This window comes from Triplophysa dalaica, chromosome 13, assembly GCF_015846415.1.
Source record: "Triplophysa dalaica isolate WHDGS20190420 chromosome 13, ASM1584641v1, whole genome shotgun sequence".
NCBI lineage: Eukaryota > Metazoa > Chordata > Actinopteri > Cypriniformes > Nemacheilidae > Triplophysa > Triplophysa dalaica.
This window is the reverse complement of record NC_079554.1, coordinates 18,316,398-18,341,701: the sequence shown is the minus strand read 5'-3', so window position 1 is coordinate 18,341,701 and position 25,304 is coordinate 18,316,398. Positions and strand designations below refer to the sequence as shown.

At 37.7% G+C, this 25,304-nt stretch overlaps 2 protein-coding genes across 4 annotated transcripts in view; one reads left to right on the top strand and one right to left on the bottom strand.

Moving 5' to 3' along the window:
- The window catches only part of msraa (methionine sulfoxide reductase Aa), a 76,017-nt gene extending 64,996 nt beyond the window's left edge, over nt 1-11,021 (top strand). Inside the window, exon 6 of the mRNA XM_056764018.1 lies at nt 10,739-11,021. Within this exon, the coding sequence (XP_056619996.1) occupies nt 10,739-10,909 (171 nt within the window). The 3' untranslated portion in view covers nt 10,910-11,021. The remainder of the gene's footprint in view (nt 1-10,738) is intronic.
- A 2,068-nt stretch (nt 11,022-13,089) lies between these two features.
- The window catches only part of rcan2 (regulator of calcineurin 2), a 51,137-nt gene continuing 38,922 nt past the window's right edge, over nt 13,090-25,304 (bottom strand). For all 3 annotated transcript variants that reach the window (XM_056765266.1, XM_056765268.1, XM_056765269.1), the window contains one exon: nt 13,090-15,483. In XM_056765266.1, the coding sequence (XP_056621244.1) occupies nt 15,329-15,483 (155 nt within the window). In that variant the 3' untranslated portion in view covers nt 13,090-15,328. The remainder of the gene's footprint in view (nt 15,484-25,304) is intronic.

Below are 25,304 nucleotides of genomic sequence, written 5' to 3'. Positions count from 1 at the left end.
CGTGTATCTCATATCTTAAACAATTGTGTATCACATGACATTTGACACTTACACAAACTAATGATATCATTTAATAGTCCTCCTCTTCATTCTGAACAACTTTGCCTCTTGATCCATTGATGTCACACAAACGGTTCACGAGTTATCGGTGATGGTGTTTAAAACTGACTTTTGCTAACTAGTTCTTTGATTTTTTTAAGCAATTTCTAAATTCTCTATTGCAGGTACATTATAATTGATCATAAAGATTATGAAATGACCATGCCAGTAAACATTCATAACATTTAGTTTGATAATTATTCAAGGGAATGTATTCAATTATACAACACATCTCTTAGATGGTGTGTGACTATGTTCCACATTATAAATCTGGTGGCGAAATGGCCAGGCTCTGTTCACGACTCAAGTATCGGAGAGTTATGCACATTATTTGGACGTGGCAAGTCAAATAGACTTTACAAACTAACTGGATTACTAATTTTGGGCCTAACAGAACTGCATTTTTCTATTATATAGGTGACTATGATGGAATCCTGCTAGGGGATAAAGGCTATGCCTGCAGGCAGTATTTTATGATACCATTACCTGACACCAACCAACTTTGAATTAGTTTATTTTGTTGTTTGATTGAGAGAAAACAGCTAGTCATGAGTGTGTAAGCATGCAACGCTTCTTTGAGCTGATACTGATAATTTCTATAATTTTTCTGTGTTGGTGGGAGTTTGATCCGTCGTGGGTTCGTTGGGGTCTGACCCCTTACACTGTTCGTGGATGCACTGCTCCATTGACTGGCATAAATACTCGAAACCCGCTTAAAGGCTGCTTGCAGCTTTAATTCTTATTATTATTCTGCCCTAAAACTGATGCTGCAGCCCAAACCGTAAGACCGACAGAGCTGAGACTTGGTCAGATGGTAGTAGTCCTTGTCGCTACTCAGATACACGGAGCCAGCCAAATCGGCCCATAGGTGGCGCTACAACGATGAAAAGCGCGTTTGCGCCTTATACTCCTAAACCATTGGTCGCACACCCAAGTGTCTTATATCAGTGTAATCACTGGCTCAAAACTTAAAAAACGTATATCTCCGATTTCATTTCCGGTATGCAAATTTTTTCGCTAATTTGCATTTTATGAAAAAAAAAAAAAATGAACTAGTCCCTGGATTTTTGCCCTATCGAAACCAAACCAACGTTGATGAATTCTGTGGAGTGTGAATGTAAATAGTTATCGAAAAAAAGTTGAATTTTCTGCTCACGGCCGCTAGGTGGCGCTAAAACGTCCAAACCGGAAGTGGCATATTTAGCTAAAATGGCCATAACTCGTGAACTGTTTGAGATATCTTCATGGGGCTTGGAACATATGTGTAGACCCTCAGTCCGGAGTTATAATAAAAAAAATGTGGCGTTTGGCCACTAGGTGGCGCTATAATTTGAATGAGCTAGAAAATGGCTATAACTACGCAACCCTTTGCCCGAATGACTTGATAATTGGTATGGTGGGTCTTTGTCTCATGCTTCATGAATATCTAAAAGGACATTGACGTATGTCAAAAAACATGGCCGCCATTGGCCAATGAATTTTGAGCACTCATTACACCGGGTAAACGGAGGCCGATCAAAACGACACTCGCTGGGCTTATTCATCTCAAGGTCCTTAAGGTCTGTAAGAAATGTGAACTCATTTGGCCACCGGGGGGCGAAATAACGCTTTAGTAGTGCTTAAACATTTGTGTATCATGTGACACTTGAAGTATAACCAAACTATTTGTATTATATGATAGATCTCCTTATTCTAAACAACTTTGCCTCTAGAACAACTTCTGTCGATCAAATGGTTTGTGAGTTATCGCAGATATTGATAGAAACCTTTCTTCGCAAACTTGTCCCTGAGTTTTTGACCGATCAGACCCAAACCAATGTAGATGACTTGTGTGGAGTGTGAAGGTAAATAATTATCAAAAAAAGTTGAAATTTCCTTTCACGATCGCTTAGGGGCCCCAAAATAAAAAAATGGGCGGAGCCTATCACATTTAAATGGCCTCAAATCAACAACGGTTTAACATTTCAGCAAGGGGCTCAGGAAATATCTGGAGACCATCACTAGGATGTCACATAAAAAAGAACGTGGCGTTTGGACACTAGGTGGCGCTATAATAATAAAAATGGCAAAATGCACATGTCTTTTGGTGGCCTAGACAACTGTTCGTCACGTGACATTTGAGTAATACACAAACTATTGATATCAAACGATAGATCTCCTTATTCATAACAACTTTGCCTCTTGAACCATTGATGTCTATCAAATGGTTTGTGAGTTATTGGTGATGATTTAAAAAACTACTTTTTCAAACTTGTTCAAGGATTTTCAAGCAATTTCAAAATTTCCACCTCAGTTCATTTCTTTGGACTCTCTAGGTCAATAATCATCAAAATCATGTTGAGTTTTTTTTTGTTTTGTGACCATAACAGGGTCCTTTATTATATTAGCGTGAAACGAGTATGTTATATGTCGATACTCCTTAATAAATAATCCAACTGACTTGCCATGTAGTACTATTATACATATTATAACACTTAACAAGCATGCAAAATGTGATGCTCATAGGAAGAGACATTCATTTCGATGGCTTTCTTATAGAGTCACCAGATCACAATGCATGTAGCTTTGCTAAAGGAACGATAAATATGTGCAGGATAAAGGTGTGTAGTGTGCGTGTGTGTTTATGGATATCATTTCCCTCTGTATCATATGAGTTTGAATGCACTGTATAGTTCTGTGTGTCTTGTGTGATCGAGAGTGTGCATGTGTGTGTAATGAAATGTGTCTCACAGGAAGACAGTGTTAGAAATATAATGTATTACACATTAAACGTTGCTCCATATTTACACATCTATAAATATAGCACATGTCTGCTTGCTTTTAAGATGAGTGTTGATATATATATATAACACAGCTTTATTAGATAAAACCAGTTTAATTGCATGTAAACCCAAATTGCTACTCAGCCAGTCACATGGCAGCAGCTCAATAAATTTAGGCATTTAGACATGGTAAACATGACTTCCTGAAGTTCAAAGCAAACATCAAAATGGGGTATATTGTATTATGTGAGGTGTTTGTATAAAATTAAGCATAATTTAAATGCCATGGCATTCTAGAATATTATGAATGTGAATCAATGTATCTATTTAAGATGCTCCTGGCCTTAAGCCTTAAAAAAAATGTATACACGTCTATCATAATGTATGGCAGGTGCCATGCCACATCCATAGCAACTAAACAGGTTAACTTAGCAACCATTAAGCTAGACCTATATCTCTGGAACAGAACATCGTAGAGACATGAGAATTGGTTAATTTCACTCGTCCCTTATCTGTTTAAACCTGCATATGAGTGTAAGCATGCGTGGTCTGTATTAACCGTTGCTGACCATTTCTTTCATTTTTCTGGATATGGGTAAGTGTCATCCGTTGCGGATGTGTTATGGTGCGATTCCTGACCGTAGTCAGCGAAGGCAGTCGACCTTAGTCCCCTTAGACTGCTCGAACCCGATGATTACTGCTTGCAGTTATATTTTCATTTACATTGGTTTCTTCTGTTTTCTTATTTCATTTTTGTCTCATTTGTTCTCTTTTCTACTCTTCTAATCTCATCTGTTCTCTGTTGTTCTCGTTTCTCTTCTTCTGGTCTCATCTGCTCTCTTTTTTACTCTTCTCTGGTGTTATTTTCCTAATTTCTTCATGTCATCTTTGCTTCTTGTTTTTTCTCATCATATCTGTTTTCTACTTATTTCTTGTCGTGTCATCTGTTCTCATTTCTAATTTTTTTTCTCATCTATTCTCAATTCTCCTCTTGTTGTCTCGTCTTATCTGTCTTTTTATTTCTGATTGTCTTATCTGCTCTCGTTTCTAGTCTCATTTGTTTATTTTTCATCCATTTTATTTTTCAATTTACTTTATTGGCGTTGGTTGTTGTAAATACAATATTGCCAGAGCCTCCTACACATTCAGAACAGAACTTGCAAATTCTCAGTTCTCAGTTGTATTTCACAGCTCATAGTTCAACACATTGCTTCTCATAAAAAAATCTCCTTACGGCTCTGTCATCTGATACATAATTAAACATTCTCCCACAAACCAAAGACCCCATTTCTGTCCAAATCCATTAATGACAGATCTACTGTTTCCAGATCAGATGGTATGTGGTCTTCATGCAGTTGCTTTCTGTTTTCACCATCTGACCACTGATCCCCGTCCCATTTTCTCCTCTGCTCGTTCTATCATCTGTAGAGAATCCAGGTTTCATTTTCCATGATGATATTCACATGAGACCCCAACAAATGCTATAGAACAGATTTTTGGCACCGGCGTGCAGATAGCCCTAAACATCATTATGGACAGAGGCAAAGAGCTGCCAGAACGTGAATGATGCCACCATCATCATCATGCCAACATTAGTGCCAATGGACACGTTCTCAAAGACACAGACCCTGCTCTCAAGGGCAAACACAGCACAAACACACAATAACCATCTTTTATCACACACATTTTTGCACCTTCAACGAATGGTTCATTTGTCCATTTAAACCAAGGTAATCCATATTTGAGGTTTTGTGTAATTATGCTTGCCGCCGCTTAAAGAATTATACACTGCCTCTAATATTCCTCTCATTAATTCAGTTCTGGCTAGACAGCATACCTAGTACCTGGTGTATTTTTTCTTTCCGCCCTCTAATTTAACAGTTACCCCTACAGCCTGAAATTGCTTTATCAAAAAATGAGGCTCCTTATCACTGCCTCTCACATTTTTCCTATTGCTGAACCAGGACATGCAGGTATTTGCATACCAAATGACTGCTCTGTCTGACATGCAAATTAATTAGTCTGAATTTTTTGCATTTAGCAGCGTGCAAACAAAACACAGGAACTTGTCACTAAACAGCTCAGCACCGCAGCGCCATGCGATCCAGAGTCACACCGTAGGTGTTGTATTCCTAACATTTGGAAGAATTGAGAGATATTTTAGCATCCAGAGCGCGAGGCCTCCGTCATGGGTTTCATTACCTAGTCCTAAAGATTACGACTATCAATCGATCAAAAAGTTTCAATTATTTTACATTATGTTTGATACTTAACCAGATTAATCCTAAAATTATAGAGGAATATAACTTGTAAATGAATGTAAGGGAAAGACACACCGTGGCACAATATATCGTGATATAAATAAATGACAACATTGTTATTGCAAAGACAATTTTTTTTACTTTTTCCTGTGGTTTTACTGCTTTAAGACGTTCTCTAGTAGGGTTTAGTTTTCTTGATTTTATGTTATATTTTAATTGCTAAGTTATGTTAAAATTAACAAAAAATATTTAATAAAGAATATTTAAAATCTATGTATTACTTAGTAAAAGTTTTTTAGTAAAAATAAAATATTTTATTATGCCACAATATATTGTGATACAAATAATTGGCGATATGTATTGTAAAGCTAGATAACATTTAATTTTTTGAACTTTTACTGGTTTATGATGTTCTCTATAAAGATTTCGCTTCCTTAATTTTTATTATATTATTATTTTATTTATTAATTTGTTAAAATTATTTAAAATATTTTATAAAAAAATATTTACAATGTATTTATTCAAATGTTTTAGTAAAAATATATTTCATTGACATTCGGTTTTTATTTATTATATTTTTTACATTAAAAGGTTTGTCAATTCCATAACAAATTGTATGCACAAATGTCATTTGGATTTAATTTTCCAAAATTTTGTTAAACCCTAAAATTGAATTGTATCAAATTATGAGCTTAGTGTTATACCCCTAAAAAACAAATATTACAAGTTGTCACAATAATGTTTATTTAATTTCCATATCATGTAAAGGAATAGTTCACCTTCAAATGACAATTCTCTCATCCTTTACTAATTTTTTCTTCTGCAAAACACAGACGTCATACAGGTTTAGAATGACATGAGGACATGTAAACAATGATAGAATTTTCATTTTGAAGGTGAACTGACCCCTTAACATACGGCTGTCACTGGACTACAGTTCACAATAATACATTTTCCTTTTAACTTTGTCAGTATGAACATTTGTGCAGATTTCTGAGATGTCGACGTAAAATCATTTTGACAGCGACCTGAATGTGATTTCTCTCAGTCAAACAAACCCTTGTGTCACATGTGGTCAGCGTTGACATCATCCATCACTGAGTCAAGCTAAAGGTCTTTGTGTAACTTCGCTTCATCCTTTGAACTACACAAGCTGCGCATAAGGTCATTCAAATCTGGCCCCGCGCGTTTGTCTGGAGATGAAGCGCAGATCGTGTTTGTCTAGCCTCTTTGTTTTGGAGGACTCCGAGTCCCTGTCGTCTAGCGACCCCCTTTCTGAGGCCGCACGACTTGAGCATCACTCATGGGTGGGGTGAACTGAGGAGTCCCCGGAGGCAGAGCGACCCCTGACCGTGGGTGGCGTGTGGCATAATGAAGATCTGATTGAATAAGTGAATGAATAAAAGATAGAAGTAAAGAGAGGACCTCATCTGTCCGCTATCTCTCTGAGCTGATGAGCTGCTTCTCTGTGTCCTCTGATTAAACTAGATACATCCTTCCATTAACACAAAAGAACGGAGAACTTAACTTATTTCCCTATTATTTCCTTGGATTTCATTTTGAATTTGAGATACCTGTGATAAGTTTTGCTTTTGATTCATAAATGAGGATCGTCCAAATGATTTTTAAACTCATTTGAATGGATATCACGACACACACGTTGAGCTCAAGGACAAAGAAAGAACATAACAGGGACAACAGAGCGGAGACAAGTTCATTCGTAGGCGAGAGTCAGGACATAAACAAAAGGATAATGAGAATAAACCTGACTGTATCACTTTCCTATTGATTCATTCAGCCTCCCAGAAGTTTGAAATCAAAGAACTGGACATTGTTTACATTCCTCGTGTGCTTCTATAAAAAAAATCGGCATCGAGGAATTCAATAATAACGTCCCACAAGCTCATTTTGAATGTTGTTCTTCACATCAGCGCTCCGTAAATTCTCCAGAGACAGGGGAAATAGGTAAACAATAGCACAAACAAACCCTTTGGCACTATATATATACACACAACGTGAAATTAAGATAAGTGGGTCCCAATTCATAATAAATAAGAAATATTGTGCCAGATGGTGTTCAGTCTCTGGCAGACGTGTTTGTAAATGATGTTTGGCCTAATATTGTTTTAAAGCTTGTATTACAAAAACACGCCAGCTGTAGGATGCTTAGAAATATGATGTAAAAGTGTCATATCAATGAGGTTTTAAACGAATGCATTTAACTAGGCACATAAAAACAACATGGGAAACCAACAACAGTGACGTTCTTGAATTTATTTATATTTGAATCTAATTTGTTTATTGGTGAAAGGTTGCAAATCGTTTTGATTGGTAGGAGCCTGATGACTCTTCATCATGAGGATGACTGTTGAGTGATTGGACACCAATCAACCCGATCCGAGCCAATCAGATCGATCTGGTGATTATTTCCAGCAGCTGCGTTGTAGATTACAAAGTCTGTGTCATAAATTTAAGCTGATTGGACGAGATTTCATGTTTGTTGGTTAGTTGGCAAGCACATTGTAAGATCATTCCCTTTCTAAATACACAAATACATATACTTTTAGTGTGTGATACATGAATGTCCAAGCAGTTTAGGATGTACAGACTGTTTTAGCAGCAACATGTACTTTATGTTTCCCAAACATAATTTCAGGGAGACCTCTGCCTGTTGGGTAATTTTAATATGACTCAATAAAATGTATATACAGTAAAATATTAGTATGAATTATGAGCAAACACAGAACGGAGGTTAACTACGGGCCAGGCCTGTTCTCTGAATCATAGGCAGACCTTTCATATGCCACATACAGCATCACAGATTGATATGTCCTCTATAAAATCTTTACACGGGGATTAAGTTTTATGATATTTCGAGATGGTGACAACCATGCAGGCATAAATAGACTGTCCGTTTGAAATGCATGGATGCTACATTTTCGAAAAAAGGTGGAGAGACATTTTTATCCTCTTTATAGGTGCACGTGTTTCAGAGGGAGCTGGTATGTTGATGGGTAGAGCCAAACCTTGCAGAGGGCATCAGAATGCTTGGCTTTATTTCGTATTGCACATGCCAGTTTGGCCAGCTGCCGGTTGGCACTTTCCCTGCTGAGAGCTGCGGTTGATGGTTGAAACCTGGGGTTTTTGTGCTGTGTTATTCTGCTGGTGTAAAGGCATTACTTGGTTGTGTTTAATCAGTTATATTTGTACCGCAATGATTTGCAGATCTAATTAAACTGAATATATTTATCTAATTTATTACATTATGTGCGGCACTTGTTTAGAGGCCTAATGCTTTTGAACAAATAACGCTTCCTGACAGCAAGCTTTACTTGAAGTCACGAATGTGCAGAGCAAGCAGTACGAATGACATAAAATCAAGTAAATAAGACACACCTACAAGATCATGCTTTCCTAGCATAAATCTGCTTTAATCTTTGTATCCGTTCCATTAAAATTGGTGTATTTGGTCTCATAAAAATAGCACATTTTAAAGGAGCCATCTGGAGATTTTAATGGCATCTAGTGGTGAGCTTGCGAATCGCAACCAATGGTTCACTCCTCCCATTCGAAGCACTACGGTGAATGACACAGAACTAATATGTTGTGACACTTTTGCTTCTTTGGCGAAGGAGATAAAATATTTATGAATCGCGCTCTGTAGAGCAGTTTGTCCGTTTAGGGCTACTGTAGAAACAACATGCCTAATCCATTGCAAGGGGACCCACGGTGTATGTAGTTAGAAATAGCTCATTCTTAGGTAAAAAAACATAACGCATCATTCTGAACACTGAATAGTTATAAATATTATATTGCATTTCTGTCAGTCCTCCAAAAAATACACACTGGACCTTTAATTATATATTATTTTAAAAGCTAAGAGTCCAGAAAAGGCTAGCATGACTGGTCACTAGCATATGTTGTGTTTTGGATGCTGCAGTGCTGTTTTGCCCACAAGGCTTTTTGACCAACTTTGCCAGAAAAACCATGCTGGTTGATCGCTGATGAAGTTTAACAGGTGACTAACATGACACCAAACCAGCACTGACTACTCCGGCATAATTAGAACGGACCAGCATGCTGTCATTCCAGCAGGTCTTTATTTTAAAATCCAAGATTTTTCTGCACAGGATGAAGTTCGTCATCTGGTGAAAGCAGTCACATTTTTCACTTTCCTACCGGTTAAACCTGTATTAATTTGTCTTATACTGGCAGAGCTCCCCGTGGACCCTTAGGGCACCTGACGGATGGACGTGCAGGTTTTGCTGGAAGTTTATAAAAAAGCCAGCGTTAGAGAGAAAGAGAGATGATGTGTTTGTACCTAGCTCCTGTCTCCTGCAGCTGCTCCTAACAGGTGCATAACTGCCTCTTGCCAGATGGTCAGCAAAATGTGGGATTTGGCAGGTTCCTTCATAGAATCACCCTGCCTGAAAAACACATTTCCATGCACAGAAACTCAGACAAGGAGGGAAAGAGGTGAGAGAGGGAAAGAGACTGGTCGCTCAAAAAGTTAAGTGACCAAATTTGTCAAAACCTTTCAGAATGAATAACTAAACTTTGGACAGAAATGCTGCTTTTTAGCAGAATATTTTTTAACCAAAGTGTCAACTGAGAGAGCTACTGCACTAATGTGCAGTAAAAAAACTTTAAAAAAAAAAGAGCTGAATACAATAAGTCATCTGTCACCACTTTTATAGTTGTATGGTTAAAGGGATAGTTCACCCAACAATGAAACAATGAAATCGTGTCATTTATTCATCCTCATATGACTCTTTCTTCTGTCAAACACAAAAGAAGATATTTTGAGAAATGTCTCAGTGGTTTTTTGTCCATACAACAGACAAATGTTGTTTGGTTACAAATTTTTTTTCAAATATCTTTCAGCGATTCTTCACAAATGAACTCAGAGAGAGAAAAACAAAACTGACTGGATCAATATAGACGGCATGTGCAGGCTGTGAATACTGCGGGCATCATTAGGAGGGTGTGCTTGTGCTTGGCCTCAGACACTGGGAGTGCCTCATCCGTCCCATAATCCTTATGGACTAGATTGCACATCTGGAATGAGAGTGAACATCTGCCCATCCCTCTCCATTTAGATGTCCCCCTTTCTCTCTCTCTCTTTTTCTGTTTTCATCTCTAAATGATCGCTTTTCTGTCTCACAAAGCGTCCAGCACAGTTCTGGCACGGAACAGCGGACAGCTGAGACTGTTAAACATCACAGCTCTGATGGCTGCACTGTATTTATGAAATTGTGTGTTTGCAGTTCATTTAACAAGAATGTGTCATGAAAATATGACTTTGCTCTCGAAAACCGAACAACTTTTTGAAGTCAACTTTTGAGTGGAAAGTGTCTGTTGCTCTGCGGTGCTTGTTTGAGTGTCGGAAATCGTGAACATTGTTTATTAAACTTTTAGTTTTCTGTCCGAAGTTTTGTTTAACTGGCATTTCTTCCTTTTTAATGTTTGAGTTGAATTGATATGAACTTTAATTGATCCAATTACAATCCGGTAAACTCAAGTTACCTGATATTTGTTACGACAACAATATAGCAGTTTCAGCAGGTTAAATCCGGTGTCACTGCTTATTCAGCATTAGTGCTCTTCTATTGACAGGTGCTGACTGAAGAGGGTTTTGAAGCCATCACAACCGAAATAGCAATGGTCAAGGAATTCTACTATGCAGAAGACTATCACCAGCAGTACCTCAGCAAGAATCCCAATGGCTACTGTGGACTGGGCGGCACTGGGGTCTCCTGTCCAATAGGATTGAAGAGTAAAAATTAACACTCATCTGTGATTGAATGTTTCTATCATTTGCCTTAACTGAAAAAATCTCTACTGCAATACTCAGGCCTTAATACCATTGTCAGATTTAAATAAAATCTAAATCTACTGATTTCTGTTATTGGTTTGATATTGATTATAGTATCTTATGGAAATGACATTTATTCACTCATATCAGAATAGTTTTCAGGGCTACTGTCAGCATAAATGATATCAGCTCTTAAAATGTGGACCCTTCTGTTTATAACAGACATGATGTGTGTGTGTGTGTTTTAGATCCATCTGTCTGTTCCATGCGCTTACATGTCTATTTGTCCCTCCATCTGTCCGCTACCTATGTGTTTTCCTCCATCCCATCAGCACAAACAAGCGCTCTCATCCCTTTTTAAAAGCGTCGTGGCGCATTTCATCTCCTCAATTTAAAAATTGACTCCAGGCCCGCACAAACAAACAGACGCTTCTATATTCACACAGCACAATCGGTGTATGTTGTGCATGGATCAGAGAGCTTGAGCTGAGCTTCATTCACATTTTAATACGTGCAGGAAAGAAACGAACAATTGACCAGAGTGAGTATTGAAGCATAAAGCAAGTAATAAGTCAATAAAACTGTACAAATGTTTGTGTCATTGAGAATAGAGACAATATTCTTCCGAGGTCAAACACTTGGTTTTCATGGCACGAATGGGAAAGCTATTGGTATTTGTTGGTGGATCCGGGGGCATGTGGTTTTGGCTAGTCCTCTGAGCAGGTGGCTACCACTCCATGTACCTATTCCTCTGCCCAACTGAGAGGGCTCCCTGGGTACAGCCGGCCATACTGCTCAGGAACCTGGCCTGGCGCAGCATCTAACACACTGCTCTCAGCAATGCTGTATAACTAGAACGATCGGTGACGCAGGTACGTTGGCCTTCTAACCTGGAACTGGAACACACACATCATGTTCACTTCGACTAGCCAATGGCTTCTGTCATATGCTTAAATTTAGAAAGCTAAAACTATATTCAAAGGGATAACTATTGCTCACATGATATGTTATAGGATACAGTAGGAAGATGCGTTTATTGTTAAATGTAGAGAAATGTAATGTAAATTTAGTTTCAAAAATTAAAAATGCTCATTAAATGCATTTAACATGTTTAACATATGTTACTGTGCACTGCCATCTTCTGGTGGAGTAGTAAAATTGCATTTTCAGAGAGGGAGAGGGAGAGATTGTCTATTGTAATCTACTGGTCAGTAGTAAGCGTGTAGTGTTAATGGCTCTCCACACGAGGGCACTGGCGACACTTAGTTTGCCTTTAAATCTTTATATTATTTGCCAAGCAGGATGGCTGTCCACATAGACAGCGTATCATTGCACACAACCTTGACGCAAATAAAAATCTATGATCAGAAAGGAACTGGTCACAATCAAGTCTCAAAAACTGATCTCACTGTTTAACCTTGAAGATATGGTCGGTCTAAAAATACATTCACAAGTATGCTGAGACATTCCAAACTATGGTGGCTTACGTCATGACTTGTACTAAATTTCAATCAGAAATGAATTTTAGGAGTCATAACAATATGATGCTGTAAAAAGAACTGAAGCATCTTATTGTGGTCTGTCATCAATGGCTGAGATGTAGCGCGAGAACACTTGACTGACAGGCCTTACGTCAGCATCGCCCTAGAAACCGCACGACTTTGTTTGTGCGAAGAATAATAAAAAGAGAAATAACGAGCATCTATACAATTCTCTTTTTTTGTGCTATTTTTTCCAAACAACAATACATTAAAGTCTTTTTTAGTGAGGTGAAAGTCAAGGATTTTTCACTTCTTTTCTTTCCCTTTTACTCCACCATATTCTTTATATTTATATAATAATAATTATTATTATTGTAAAATGAATTTGCAATTTTAACCCAACCCCCCTTTCTTTTTCTTATATTTATTTATTTATTTACATCACACTTTTGATGTAGTTTAGGGTCACTTATTAACCTTTATAAACTGTTGGTAGCCTACATGCCTTAATGACCGAATTAATTTTGTGGACAAAACTATCATTTGCTCACATCTTAATATATTAAAGGCTTTCGAAAAAACTTTATCCAAACATTAAAGAAAAGTGTGAACAGGGCTCCTTTACTGTTTAAAAGAAGAGTGACACCTCAGTCATCAGACCACACCGTTGATTTAAAACCAAACTTTTTTAATACTAACAAAGAATCATCTCGACTACTTGTACATGGCTACCATGAATATTTGTACAAAAATGCAGTAAAAATATTATTGATTAATATATACAGATATGTCTCCATAGTGTCGGCGGGCAGGACGTACATGTATATGACAAGAACACCGACGGTCTTGCACGAGTATACACAATACAGATTGTTTCCCAACATCAGTGACACAAACTCCAGATCAAAGACTTTAAGAACAGAGATAATATCATGTCTTCAGGAGTACATGAAAAAAAGACAATTACTGAATGATACAGTCATGTGAAAGTGCAATACAGAACAATACAAAAAATCTTTAATTACAGGACGGTAAGGAAGGCTGTCAGCGTGTGAGACTGCAATAATGTTTGTATATCGTTTGAATCGAATATGGGGAAGAGCAGACTGACCAAGATTCAAAATGGATAGGGGCCGCGTCTATCATTTATGTGATATTGCTCTCATTCTTTGTTCTAACCCAATATGTGTTGTTACATCTTCTCTAAAAGAGAACACGACACATTGCTGACCTGAACAACTCTTTTTTTTGTCAGCGTTAAATCAAATAAGGCTTGAGGTCATCGAAGCACAATAAATCCCTGTGTGTCATAATACAGATTGTGATGTCATAGAGCCGTATATATACCCTGTTCCCACAACAAGAGTCATTGCTTCAGTTAAAGTGTGAAAACGTTGGGATGTTTGAGAGTTGTGACGTATTATACATTCAGGCTAAAAGAAAATCCAACCCTGTAGATTTAAGAAAATTAACAGGTTGTGCAAGTTGACCCTGTGGCTACCACCCTTAACACACCGATAACACTGAAAAACTGACTTTTAGGCCTGATAACCTCTTAAATTTACAATATACTCATGAACAACAATACCTCAGCTATCACAGAAATGACATCACAGTGATAATGTATTGTCTGGGACTGGACTCATTTATAGTCTTGGAAGAGGTTGAAATGAATTCAACATTAACTTTATATTGTACTGTATGTATATAACTGTGAGGCATTGAGCATTTTTTGTCTTAAATCTATGGCTACAGTTTTTGAAGAGTACTGCGGCTTAGTACATCTATTTAGTTTAATTAGATAATCCGTAAATAAATTAGGCAAAAGTTGACATCACCCTCCTATTATTTGCTTTTAATGCTTTCAACCACTGTGTAATAGCACTTGGAAGATCTGTTTTACTAACTGCGTTGCATCGTGCATGTCTTCTGATACGTGATTGTAAATGAACTTGCGTGTGAATGAAGTCTCACAGACCACGAGGACACCTGCGGATGGATCGCTCACAACGAGATGAAACTCTAGAAAGAAGTAACCATGCATATCACAGACTTCATTAAATGACACCAGATCGACGTAATCTAATCTGGAATAAATTCTTTTGTCATTTTCAGTTTTTATAAGGACCGTTTGACCCAAAAAAAGAAACACATTGAAAAAAGTCAGACCAACTCATAGGTTCTATCAAAAGGTGCATGATTATACAATAGAAATCTCAGCTCCTTGTTGGAAAAAGCATCGTTTCTCTGTAAGAACACTGTTGGCAAGACACACTGACGATTATTCACAGGAGGAAATAAAAACAATACACTTTGCTATCAGAAGGTTACCAGAACATGCATGGGCATGATGGGAAAGAGTCCTGTGGTCATAGCGCTCATTGCTACGCATGATTTAACCATATTGAGAAAAAAATGATAGGCAATATATATATATATTTCTAAGGGTTACTGTGCCACATGCAGCGCTGCTGTTAAGCCACATCCGGTGCCTAGCATGCCCTTATGAAGAATGCACTATTAATGGCTTCGTTGGGTACAATTAGTACATATTTCTGGTGCAAGAAAGCCAAATGGCCAGCTATCAACCAATAGGCATATCTGACACCGTCACGTGCCACAGGAGCCAATCGAAACGTAGGTGCAGGAGCAGGAATGGGTACATGCTGCCTCTAACTGGTGAGCGGATGAATGATATTACAACAGAGTAAGATTGGGAAACGCAAACGGGTACAGAGTACTGACAACATAAAAAAATTGTGTGACACACATTGAAGATTGTACACATGTGTGTGCTGAACGAGGAACACGGATCCGAGTCCCTCAGACCCTGGTCCTAAAGGGGGATGGCAAAGGTACTGTTAAGTGAATGGGGAGGGTGGAGATCCTCGCGTGTGGGAAATGTAGAGTTCAGTGCGACACTGGCAGGTCTGGACGTCGGGTCTGGATGATTTTTGGTTTAGGGTTGGACTTTGGTTCCTCTTCTTCTTCCTCGTCACTGTCACAGACGTGGACCACCACGCTGGGTGTAGACTCCGTGCCTGCATGAAGCTCATACTTCTCACCTATGAGCACAGAAGGGAAGATTCTGTCAGATTAACACTGTTTATATATGACCATGAACGTATTTGTGGGTGCTTCACAAATAAACCGTATGTGTATGTGTGACAGCAAAAATCTAGAATAAGAACTAACAATGAAGATCAATCTGTCTATTTCTATTCTATTTTATAATATAAATAATCAAAAAAAAAAATTATTTACATTTGAAATGTAAATTTAGCATTCACACAATAGGACATAACAAATGCTGAATAAATAGGTACAGTAGGCGCACCCAGATCACGTACATTAGGAGAATGTGTAAAACATATAAAATATGAAAATTAAAATATAAAAAAAATATAAATTTTCAAAACAAATGCAAACACACTGCAAAAAAATCTTATATTGTATTTTAAGTATTTATCAAAAATATGACATAAGTTGTTAAATCTGGGAAAAGACAATTAAAGAAAAAATATCTGCCACTGGGGAAATTAAAAAGATTTTTTGTCTTTTTTTCAGAAAACAAGGTTTATAATTCTTGGTCATTTGCTTTTTTAGAAGATGTGTCTTTACTAAAACATTTCAGATTTTTTTTGCAATATTTATATATTTCATCCTCATCCTTCAAGCTTTGGACAGCAAAACATCTTTACAGATGAAAGTCTGGGCTTTTAAACGGTGAGAGCGATCCAGTAATTTCTGCCCAATTCTAAAAGCCACGTCTAGGTGGCGCTCTCTCCCATGACATCGCTGTGAGGAAAGTTATTGGTGGATATTTTAAGAAGTCATAATTGCTGTGGTAGCCAGAAAAAACTGCATTGATCCATGCAGTAGCTTTTTAAGCATTTGACATCACAGAACCGACCGTGGATACTGAGAAACTACAACCCTTAAGCAAAGAAAATATATTTTACTATATATCAACTGTCATTATGTGAAACAAAATAATATATTTGAAAATATACAGAATAATATTTATATTTGAATATATTGAAAAATTGGTTTTCACAAATGGAACGTATGATATAATACTGTATATTGCATTGTGTTTTCCAGTATATTCCCATACATCTTGTTTCGTAAAGGTATCTCTGTTCACCTGGCCTTGGTTTCTATGATTTTTCTTTAAAACTCGACCCTCACACACATTCCCTCACGATTCTGCATCACTCACCATCCCTGCTATACAAAAGACTGGAAAGAGTACAAAAATGTGCCGAACAGATATTTGTGTGTGTTTGCAGGACAGCGTTAAATCAAAGTTTACCACGATGCCCTTGGGTGGCATAAATGTGCAGTGCATTGTGGTTACCCGGTGGATTCAACGCACTGTAATGGCCCTCTTATCTAATTCTCTTTCAAATTCTCTGCCCTGCTCACCCTCCCGCTCTCTAAATATATGTGTTCATTCATCTCTACCCTGTGCTTTCACACATTCTCACATACACAAACAAATACGCACAAAGCGCTTCCTGACTGTTTTACCCCAACTCCTCTTCCAGTCACACGTCTCATATTTTATTCATTCGCAACACGCTCGTTCAAACAATCTCACTGCTACGTTCCTACAAAATTCACAAACCGATTGCTCTTTTTGTGTCTTGCCTCCACCACTCTCTGTTCTGTAGTCTCCAGAGAGCCTCTCTCTGAATCTGCTGTGACGTCAATGCTGCATATTGACGTCAAGGGTCAGACAGTCAGGGAAGGAATTGGAGCACAAAAGCTCATTAAAGTAAAAAAGTATGCGTCGAAAGTAGACCTCCATTGCTGCCGTTCAAAACGAGAGGACTAAGTTGTAAGGTTAGTCATCCCTGAAAAACAAGAGGGGGGATGCTAAGTATCACCATGAAAATGAGGCTTTATTACAACGGTAGTGATCTCATTGGCATGCAGAGCACATCTCCTCAGCTCTACCCTGCAGTTCATGAGCGTCGCTCATCAAGAGGCATGCGTGTGCGCGACAGGCGTCTGAGAAGGACGGAGGGGGTGAGCGAGTACGGCCGTGGAAAGGCCAGATGGATTTAGAGTGGGTTTAGTGGGCCGGCACAAGGAAGCGTTGGTGGTATTTTTAGAGCGTTCTTGTAAAAGAGGGGTAAAACTCCTCCTTTGATCCTTTCGAAGCCCTCCTTTCAAAAACATCTATTTCTGAATTCCATAGCAACCATCCAAAAATAAGCTTGTCTTTTGATTAAAAAAAGCATATTATAGTGGGAACTATACATGCATGAGGAATCAGTTTTATATAGCCACAGCTGCAGATTGAATAAGAGCAAGTGAATGAAAAGTGCTCAAAAGCAATTGATCTGTATTTGGCCGTGACTAAAAATATACATGACTATTAAAAACTGGGTAATGCTGTGCAATACTTTGATTCATTGAAAGCATCACTTTCAAACTTGCACTATAGCGCTATTAAAAGTGCTGGTTAACTTTTTAGTGATGGCAAAAATGAAGAAAAATAAGAATGAAGATAAATCTCTTATGCTATTTTATATGATTAATATTAATATGTGACCCTGGACGACAACACCAGTCTTCAGTAGCACGGGAACATTTTTAGTAATCACTAAATTACTAAATAGTAATACGCAAAAAGGTACTTTAATGCAAAAAATCATGTTCCATGAAGATATTTTATAAGAGTCCTACTTTCAATGTATAAAAACTTTATTTTTGCGAATGGATGGTCTGCTACAGTGGCTCTGATTAACAATTTCAAAGGTGATTTTCACAATATTTTGCACTCTTAGATTCCAGCTTTGTAAACAGTTGTCCGTCAGATATTGTCCTATCCTTACAAACCATATATCAATAGAAAGCATATTTCTTCAGCTTTCAGATGATGTAAAAATCTCAATTTTGAACAATTTACCCTTGTTTTGTCGTCCAGGGTCATGTATTATAAACAATGTAATATTAACACTTTGTTTTCTGAATTTTGGTATGTCACACCATGGTACACATTAATTGATCATACCCCAAATACCCTTAAAGTACATATCTGTGTGTCAGGAATGTGTGTACAGAACCACCCTAGAATGATAAAAATCGACCTATTCATTTTTTTAAATCCCCAATAAACCTCAACTGTCCTCTTGAACAAGCTGTTGGCATTCTCTCAGTAACCTGACGTCACTATGATGGACTCTGCTGTCTCCGCCCTCATCCAGTTGTACACTATCCGCCATTGTTTTCATACCGGAATACTTACAGTGAGCTACAAGAATGTTTTGTAAACAAATAAGGTGTTTTGTTGTTGGATGCAAGACTGAACATAAGTCTTCATTTACTCCCGACATCGAGGCTCTGAAGACGCTGTGTATTCGTTTTATTACTCAACAGAATGTGCAGAAGACATCAGGTGAAGTCACTTTACTGGGATGCTTCACAAACGAATGCAAGTAAAATGCTCGATTCGTAATGGGTCATGTTCTTATGTTTTTATAGATATGATGTGTTTGGGGCCTTTAAGGAATAGTTTACCAAAGAAATTACATTCTGTGATCATTTATTCACTCTCATGTCATTCAAAACCTGTTTATGACTTTCTTCTGTCGGACATAAAACATTATACTTATACACAAAGCAAAACAATCTGAGAAATGTCTTAGTGGTTTTGTGTCCATACAATGGAAGTGAATGGGGGCCAGTGTTGCTTGGTCACCAAGATGTATCAAAATATCTCCTTTAGTGTTTTGAAAAATAAAAATACATGAAGTTGAATAAATATCCAAAGAATTCAATTTTGTGGTAAACTCTCTCTTCAAAAATGTCAGCATAGCACAAAACTAGACATTTATAATAAATAAATGAATATATTTAGTGTATTTATTGAGAACCATTAAGTTTGTTTATTTCTAAAAGATTGTTCCTTGCTGTTTTTGGCATGCATATCACAGTTGTATATTTCATGACTGTATAGCCCTTTTATTCAAGAAACTACAGTTGACAACACGATGCAGATAAAAAGAAATACTATATAAAATAGTTTATATAAATAAAAGTCAAAAGTGTTTTGAGAATTGTGCAAATCACAATATAGGCTTTGAACTTTGAAATAAATACGGGTTATAGTTTGTGTGTCAGCTTCATGGTGTGCATCCACAGACTTCTCTGTACTTTGTGTAACTAAAAGACTGGTCTCTGAGCCCTGCATGGCCCGTGCGCTTGGCTCCAGGTTTTTTTTTTCAATCTAAGCATTCCACAGATGCAGCAGGAACATTTCAAGTGTCGTTCCTTTCTCGGGGTGAGCGACTGGGTATGTGCCTTGTAAGCAGATAAGGGAACAAAAAAGCATTTTGCTTTTAAGAGCTTCAGTGTGCATTGTTTGTACTGTATGATTTCACTGTGAGCATCTCCAACACAAAAGTGTGTATGGAAACATAGTAACACACAAACACATGCGTAACGATGGAAAAAAACTTCCACAACGACCACAATCATTATTGCCGTCAAACAGCAGTCTAACAGAGTCAAGGTGCTTAGACTGAATGGGTTGTTTGTTTAGCTTGCCACATGGTTCCACTCGAGCGCTGTTGACTGCTCGTCAGTTTGTTTCTGTTCCTTAAATCCCATTCAATCGCTATTAATCTGAACAGTAATTGAAACCCATCATGGGCTGACTTGGTCATGTCCAACATTCAAGTTCTTAGTTATTGGTCAAAAAAGTTTCAACTTACATATAGAATTCTGTGATTCTGTGTACTTCACATATGAGCTAATATAGCCTTCGATTTCCGTAAATAAAACTATCCTGGATAACAAAAACAAACCATAAAAAATATTACGTCCCGGGAACCAAAAACTCATGTTAGGGGGACAGTCTGGGAACTTTCCTATAATGTTATGGGACCCAAAAATTGTTAGCTGGGATATAAGTAAAGACCATTCTTTTCATAGCCAGTCTGTGACTTCTCGTCTCAACTGAAAAACTGTAAAACACTCCAGATCGTCTGACCACAGAAGAGGTTGTAAAACCACATCAACCCAGAGCAGCGGACCATTTTCATTATTCTGCTTGGGATTATGCAAGAGTCTCTGAGTGACTTACACAACCTCCCAGAGAAAACTGAGAGCGGACCTGCTTTCAGTATGTAAACAGTTTGTTATTGCAGTAAGTGCAGTACTATAACAGCATGCATGATGCATGGTTTGTCATATTGATGTAAAATAGTGTATCTCAAGGGCAGTTGCTGAATTAAGTCTCTGCGAAACATTTTAAGGCAGTGTAAGAAAAATGGCAGCATCTAGTGGTGAGGTTGCGAACTGCAACCAACGGCTCACTCCACCCCTAACTTTCAAAGCACTACGGTGGGTGTCACAGGGCTAAGATGTCGGCACATTGTCGCTTCTTTCCCGAAGGAGATAACGAATTTATGAAACGAGCTCTGTAGAGCAGTTTATCCGTTTAGGGCTACTGAAGAAACAACATGAGGAATTTAATGTAAGGGGAATCGCGGTGTATGTAGATAGAAATAGCTCATTCTAAGGTAATAAAAACCTGACGCTTCATTATGTTAGGGCTTTATACACCTCTGAACACATAGTAATATAGCATTTCTTTCAAAAGATCCTCCAAAACGTTACACATAGCACCTTTAAAAAAAAATGGTAAGAATAAAGAAAACTATGAGACTCATTTTTTTAAATATGGATAGCTTTAAAAAATTATGTGAAGCATTTATCTGAATAACGAAAATAAATGTTTCAACTCTCTGTTAAGCCACGGCTCGTTTGTTAACATGGGCAATAACTCCATTACATAAATAATATAGGGTTAAACATCAGAGTTAAGCTCGAACACCCCCATAGTTATTTAGACAAAACCAAACAGAGAGAGATTTAAAATTCAGCAGGATGTTTTCATGGGATTTTGAAATCAATCTCTTGAGGCTGAGAGTCCATAATGCCAACTCCTGTTGCATAATTCAAATGTTCCTACTTCATAATCCCCAAACGCCTTTTTACACTGTCAGCTAAAAATAGACCAAACAAACAGTGGGTGACATTCAATATTGACCTGCTTCCATAAGTGATGTACTGCCAACCAGAGCATTTAGGCCTGGCTTCCCGGAGGCTGCTTACTCGTGTGCAAACCACGCACAATAAGGCAACATGGCCAAACTGTGCCAAACAGCTGACACGATGATGATCTTTCCAGGAATGCAGATGGATCATATGTATTTTAGATACATTACCAGAAATGTATCTAAATGTATCTCATGGCTAAAAACTCTCTGATGGATTCTCTGTTGTATAGTCTAAATCAGCTATGAAGATAATTGACAGTGACAATGTTTTGTGTCTGCTGGATTTTGGGGAAAATTCAGTGCCGCAGATATATAGAGCTAATAGACATAATGGCTAGAAATGAGGGTCGGCATTATTTCAGTGCTCGATACAGAGAAATATCAGGCTTCTTCAAGACATTTTAGGTACTCTAGAACATTCTCAATGGGGGCTTTGAGAATAATTGATGTTCCAGCATTGTATAATATATCTTTTCAAACCAAAGACATCTAAGATCCTAAATCTTCATCTGGGGGGTCACAAAGCAATGCGACGAACACAACGAAAAACTATTCATTTAAATCTTAAAATAATATTAAAACAATGGCAACAATTTCTATTGTACTCTCGATGTAGCATCAGTGTTTTGAAATCCCTCGAGCAGAGTAACTGAGCTAATGTCTGGGTCTGGCAGGCGGTCTAGTATTATTGAAAATCAGAAGCAGAAACTCCAGACTGTATTGTTTATATGAGGTCATTGGAATGGGCATGCTGATACGACTGTGAGATGATATTCATTAAACAAGAGTCAATACTGGCAGACCTGCTGTCCTGATGCATTATGCATGGGTTACTTGCAAAAACAGGCCAGCTTGCTCTTTCTAGCCTGTGCAATACATAGCAAATCATTGATGCATCACACACTACCCCTGTAACCCGAAGGTTGTACATGGCAAAGAATTTAGACACGATTTTAAATGTAACAGAATCGCCTATTTCAGTTGCATCAAAGTGCATAAAAACAAGCATTCGCTCATGCAATCTTCAACAGGTTGAGGAGGTGTTTGGTACTAAGCTATGTGAAGAGGATTCATGTCTAACATCAAGAAAAAATTCCAGTCGATTTGTAATTAATACACGATAATATAAAAAATAATAAAAAAAATTGGTGGACACAATTTGAAAAGGTCACCAAGATGACCTCAATGTGCTTATTTAAACAGAGATGGTCGAGTTGTTCCCTTGAGAGCAAGCGTACACTGTAGGAAGTATTATGTAAATTTGTATGTTCAGTTATCTTTATACGAGCAGTTTAAGATTCTATTACCATTAATGGTAGCCGGCCTCAGTATTGACTGAGATGTACACTCAACGATCATCTGTGTCTGCACTGCTGTCTCTATACAGTATATTTACAAATGAACCATAAAAGTGATACGTCCACAGTATTGTCTTGCTGTTTACATTTCCAGCATGCACTGCAGCACGAAAACATTTGTAATCCTGTTACAGGCAACTTACAGGATGGACGAAAAGAACATTGCATGTAAAGAAAACACTGCAAAGCCTTACCTACAACACAGTTCAATTACAGTTTGGATTCATGTTTAGGGTGTTCATTTTTTATGCCAGAAAATGATTTGATTTTAAAATACAATAGATTTTATTGAATGATATACATGCTAAATCTTGTATAATTTTGGTAATAGGTAACAGTGTACTCACAGGCCTACTGTATGCATGTGTGTGCGTGTGTGTGTGTGTGTGTGGTCCATACCAAACATAGCACCCTGTCTGCACTGACTGTCAAACACCCAGATAAGGAGCATCTCTCCTCCGGGTTTAATCAAAACACACCACAGCCTCACAAGCACTCAGTACAGTAACTACTATAACACACACACACACACACAGACGGCTGAAGGTCAGCAGTAGAAGAGCGATCAGTGATTGGGTGATGTAATCACCAGTACCACAGTAAAGAGGAACATTTAAAACAACGACTGAGCTTAATGGACGTACTTGATTCGAGAGGATAACTATATATTGCATAGCACATCCTAATGGAACACTCCATTGCTCAGGGGTTGCTCTTTCATAGCTCAGAAGAATAAAAGGTCTGATGTGTCATTTTTGGGAGGATCTATTGAAATGCATTATATAAAATGTAATTCAAATATATTATTTTGAAATATAACACATAAATCCTCCTGAAGCGTTATGTTTTTAGTACCTTAGAATGAGCTTTCAGGGTTCCTACATATTTTGCATTATGTTTGAAATTATGATTTTTCAGACCATATTTAACATAAAAGTTGTGGTTTTCTATTCACATTTATATATAATAATATTTTGCCAAATAATCAGTCGACTGTTATAGCTTTACCTCATACAATTGAATTAACAGCAAACCAAGACATGCTCAATACACGACATTTTATTGGAATTTAGTGCAATGTGAATTGTCAAATTAAATAACTGTAAACCTTCAACCCAAAGCAACAGAAGGATTGGTGAAATGTAATTCATTAAAGAACATGAAAAGAGAATTAAAGTCCATTAACTTGGCTTCTTTCAAAATTTAATGATGTTCAATTTGGACTGTACAAAGGATTTAAGAAAGGCAGAGGTCCAAAATGGAGTTTGTCCCAAAAAACTAAAATATATTTTCTTGAACTACATGTGTGCCTATATGAATGTAACACATCTCAATAAAATGGAAGGAAGGAGTCGGGAACCGGAAAACATTAAACAAGTTTTAATATAAATAATAACAGCCGGCGGCCCTCACGGACGACCGCCGGCGAACAAAACATAAACATAAATATAAATACCAATATAAATACAAACGTAAAACAAGTTCGGGCCCGGTCCTCTCTCTTCGACGGTCCGGTCGCTCGTTCCTTTTATATGCTCCCATCTCCTACGTGATTCGAGGCCGGTGTGCGCACAGCTGGCGCTAATTCACAATTACTCACCGGACTCGAACCACGGTCTCGCCCCGCCTACTCTACTACAATGAACAATTGGAGTCATATTAGATAACAATAGCTAAAACCATGTCTGTCTTTTTATGTTTATCAGTGATAAGTAAACACATGTCCAATTTATATTTTTATACAAATATTGTCAAATTGAAATACAATCAATCTTTCAAGAGGATTTGGGTTTAGAATGTAAGCGCTATTGCGTTGACTTTTCGTGTAGCTACAGACATAGACATCAAACTACAAAAGTTGCATTATCTCATTCAATGATGTGTTTGAAGTATTTGCAAATAATATTGTTGTCAGGCGCACCTGAGCCATGCGGTTTAGGATGAACGGGTGAAGGTCTGGTCATGTTTTTGTCTCATTTCGCCATTTTGTAGTTTGCATTATTGGATGGGTCGTTTAGTCAGGTTTGTTATTTATATATCGATGCGTGTCAAGCATGCTCAAATTGGGAGCGCAAACTCCCGAGCACTCTGGAAAGAGTTGCATTTCTATGATAAAGTATGAAACATTTAGGTACGCGTTCTTTCACATAAAGCTGACCTTGAGCTTTCGACTTCTGTCAATAGCAACTCCCGTCTTCTTTCATTTGATTGGACAGTAATCCTCAGCTTCCTTTATTTGTTTGGCCAACTCTGTTAGACAGCTTAGGTAGACCAGATCCGAGATCAGTTATCTAGGCGTTTTGTACAATATTAAAATCACTAAGTACAGTTTTGTCCTATTAGCTAATTTTTTCACAACTTTTACTGCATACCATGGAAAAACTAACCAGACGTCAGGGACCTAAATGTTGGGTACGGCCTGTGTTCAACATGTTTAGGTCGACACATCGG